At 45.3% G+C, this 2,099-nt stretch overlaps 1 protein-coding gene across 1 annotated transcript; it reads right to left on the reverse strand.

The window, feature by feature from the left end:
- Positions 1–245: 245 nt before the first annotated feature.
- On the reverse strand, positions 246–374 carry LOC149124997 (thymosin beta-4-like). The gene has a single exon (XM_089303235.1). It carries the CDS (start codon positions 360–362, stop codon positions 246–248), a length of 117 nt encoding a protein of 38 aa, XP_089159361.1. The 5' UTR covers positions 363–374.
- Positions 375–2,099: the final 1,725 nt, after the last annotated feature.

Consider the following 2,099-nt stretch of genomic DNA (forward strand, 5'->3'; position numbering starts at 1 on the left):
TAAATTTCACCATCATCCCACCTGGCTTCTTCCTTCACCAACAGGCACATTCTTTTCCTTCCCTGCCAGACTGAATGGAGACGGGGGAGGCTGGCGTGGCCTTGGTTGTCAGTCCTCTCCATTCAATGATTTAAAGGGGCAGCACAGTCATTTAAACTTGATCCAATCTCCTCGCATTTTACAACGTTAAGCAGCTAAAAGAGGTAAAATATGAAGGCCATGCTTGTGGAACACAGTGCACTTCATTACGATTGCTCTGCTTGCTGCTCTTGTTCAGTTGTTTCTTTTGAAGGCAGGGGGTTTTTCTTTTGCGAGCCTGTCTTCTTCAGTTCTGTCTTATCGAATTTCTCCATCTCAGCCATATCAGGTTTGTCAGACACGGTTGCAGAGGAAGCCGAGCAAGGCAATCGAGTGAGCGAAGTTGGATCAGCACAATGGCCACCGCTGAGGAATCAATCTTATTTTAAAAACTAACAGTTTGCGGCCAGCGCCGCGGCTCACTAGGCTAATCCTCTGCCTTGCGGCGCCAGCACACCAGGTTCTAGTCTCAGTCGGGGCGCCAGATTCTGTCCTGGTTGCCCCTTTTCCAGGCCAGCTCTCTGCTGTGGCCCAGGAGTGCACCTGCATCCCATGGGAGACCAGGATAAGTACCTGGCTCCTGCCATCGGATCAGCGCGGTGCGCCGGCTGCAGCACGCCGGCCGTGGCGGCCATTGGAGGGTGAACCAATGGAAAAGGAAGACCTTTCTATCTGTCTCTCTTTTACTGTCCACTCTGCCTGTCAAAAAAAAAAAAACTAACAGATAAATCCATAAATGCCCTACAATGGGTGAAGGTCCAGAGGCCAAGGCCAGGAGCAAGGAACTCAGTCCAAGTCTCCTAGATGGGTAGCAGGAACCCAGTCACTTGCGCCATCACAGCTGCATCCCTGGCTCTACCAGAGACAGGTATCCAACCCAGGCACCCTAGCATGGGGGTCTTACTGGGTAGGTTAAATACCTGCCCTACTAGGCTAAATTTTTAAAAATACATTATGAGATTTCAAGTCTTACAATTTCTAAATTAATTTACTCACTCATGCATTGTCATTACCAATGTATTGGGACTACCTATATTTGACATCCTTTACAAGCTTTATTTTTGATGCTTTCTTTTTTGTTGAACACTGAAGAGATTGAGATTTTCTTCCAATTATTTTAAACTTAGATATTTTGTTTTTATTCTTCAGATGATAATCCTTTCCTTACTGAAGATTGGTTTATACTCTTTTTTCCTTATCAGTCTCTAAAGCTTAGCAAATTCTTACCTTTCTCTAGATTATGTATTCATACCTCACCTTCCCCCATCAGTGCTCATTTACAGGTCGATATGTCCTTTCTGGCATCTCCAAAATTATTAGTACCTGAGAAGGAGCCAGAAGCTAAGTTTAGTTTATCATTTTACCTGGAATCAGAAGTTTCTGGTTTATGGGGCCGGCGCCGTCGCTCACTTGGTTAATCCTCCACCTGCGGCACCGGCATCCCATATGGGTGCCGGGTTCTAGTCCCGGTTGCTCCTCTTCCAGTCCAGCTCTCTGCTGTGGCCCGGGAGTGCAGTGGAGGATGGCCCAAGTGCTTGGGCCCTGCACCCGCATGGGAGACTAGGAGGAATCATCTGGCTCCTGGCTTCGGATCAGCGTAGCTCCGGCTGTAGCGGTCATTTGGGGGGTGAACCAATGGAAGGAAGACCTTCCTCTGTCTCTCTCGCTCACTGTCTAACTCTATCTGTCAAGTAAATAAAAAAAAATCTAAAAAAAAAGAAGATTCTGGTTTAATGCATGAAACATTCATGCAGATGGAGTATTCTCTACATGCCTTAAGGATGAGGAAGAAAGCATATATGCGTATGCCTGTGTTTGTCTCTTTATACACATACACACACATACAGATCTATTTCCTTCCTTCTGTACTTCCTCTATGTATTCTTTTCAATATTTATACATATTTTAAGAACTTACCAAACCAAATATTACAATAGACCTTGAGAGAGCCATAAAACTGAACCTAATACCATCTTTACCACCATAATCCAGAAAGGAAAATAACTGTTCACCCAAATCAC

Source organism: Oryctolagus cuniculus, chromosome 8 (genome assembly GCF_051225735.1).
Source record: "Oryctolagus cuniculus isolate XC-2025 breed Fujian yellow rabbit chromosome 8, ASM5122573v1, whole genome shotgun sequence".
NCBI classification, from domain to species: domain Eukaryota; kingdom Metazoa; phylum Chordata; class Mammalia; order Lagomorpha; family Leporidae; genus Oryctolagus; species Oryctolagus cuniculus.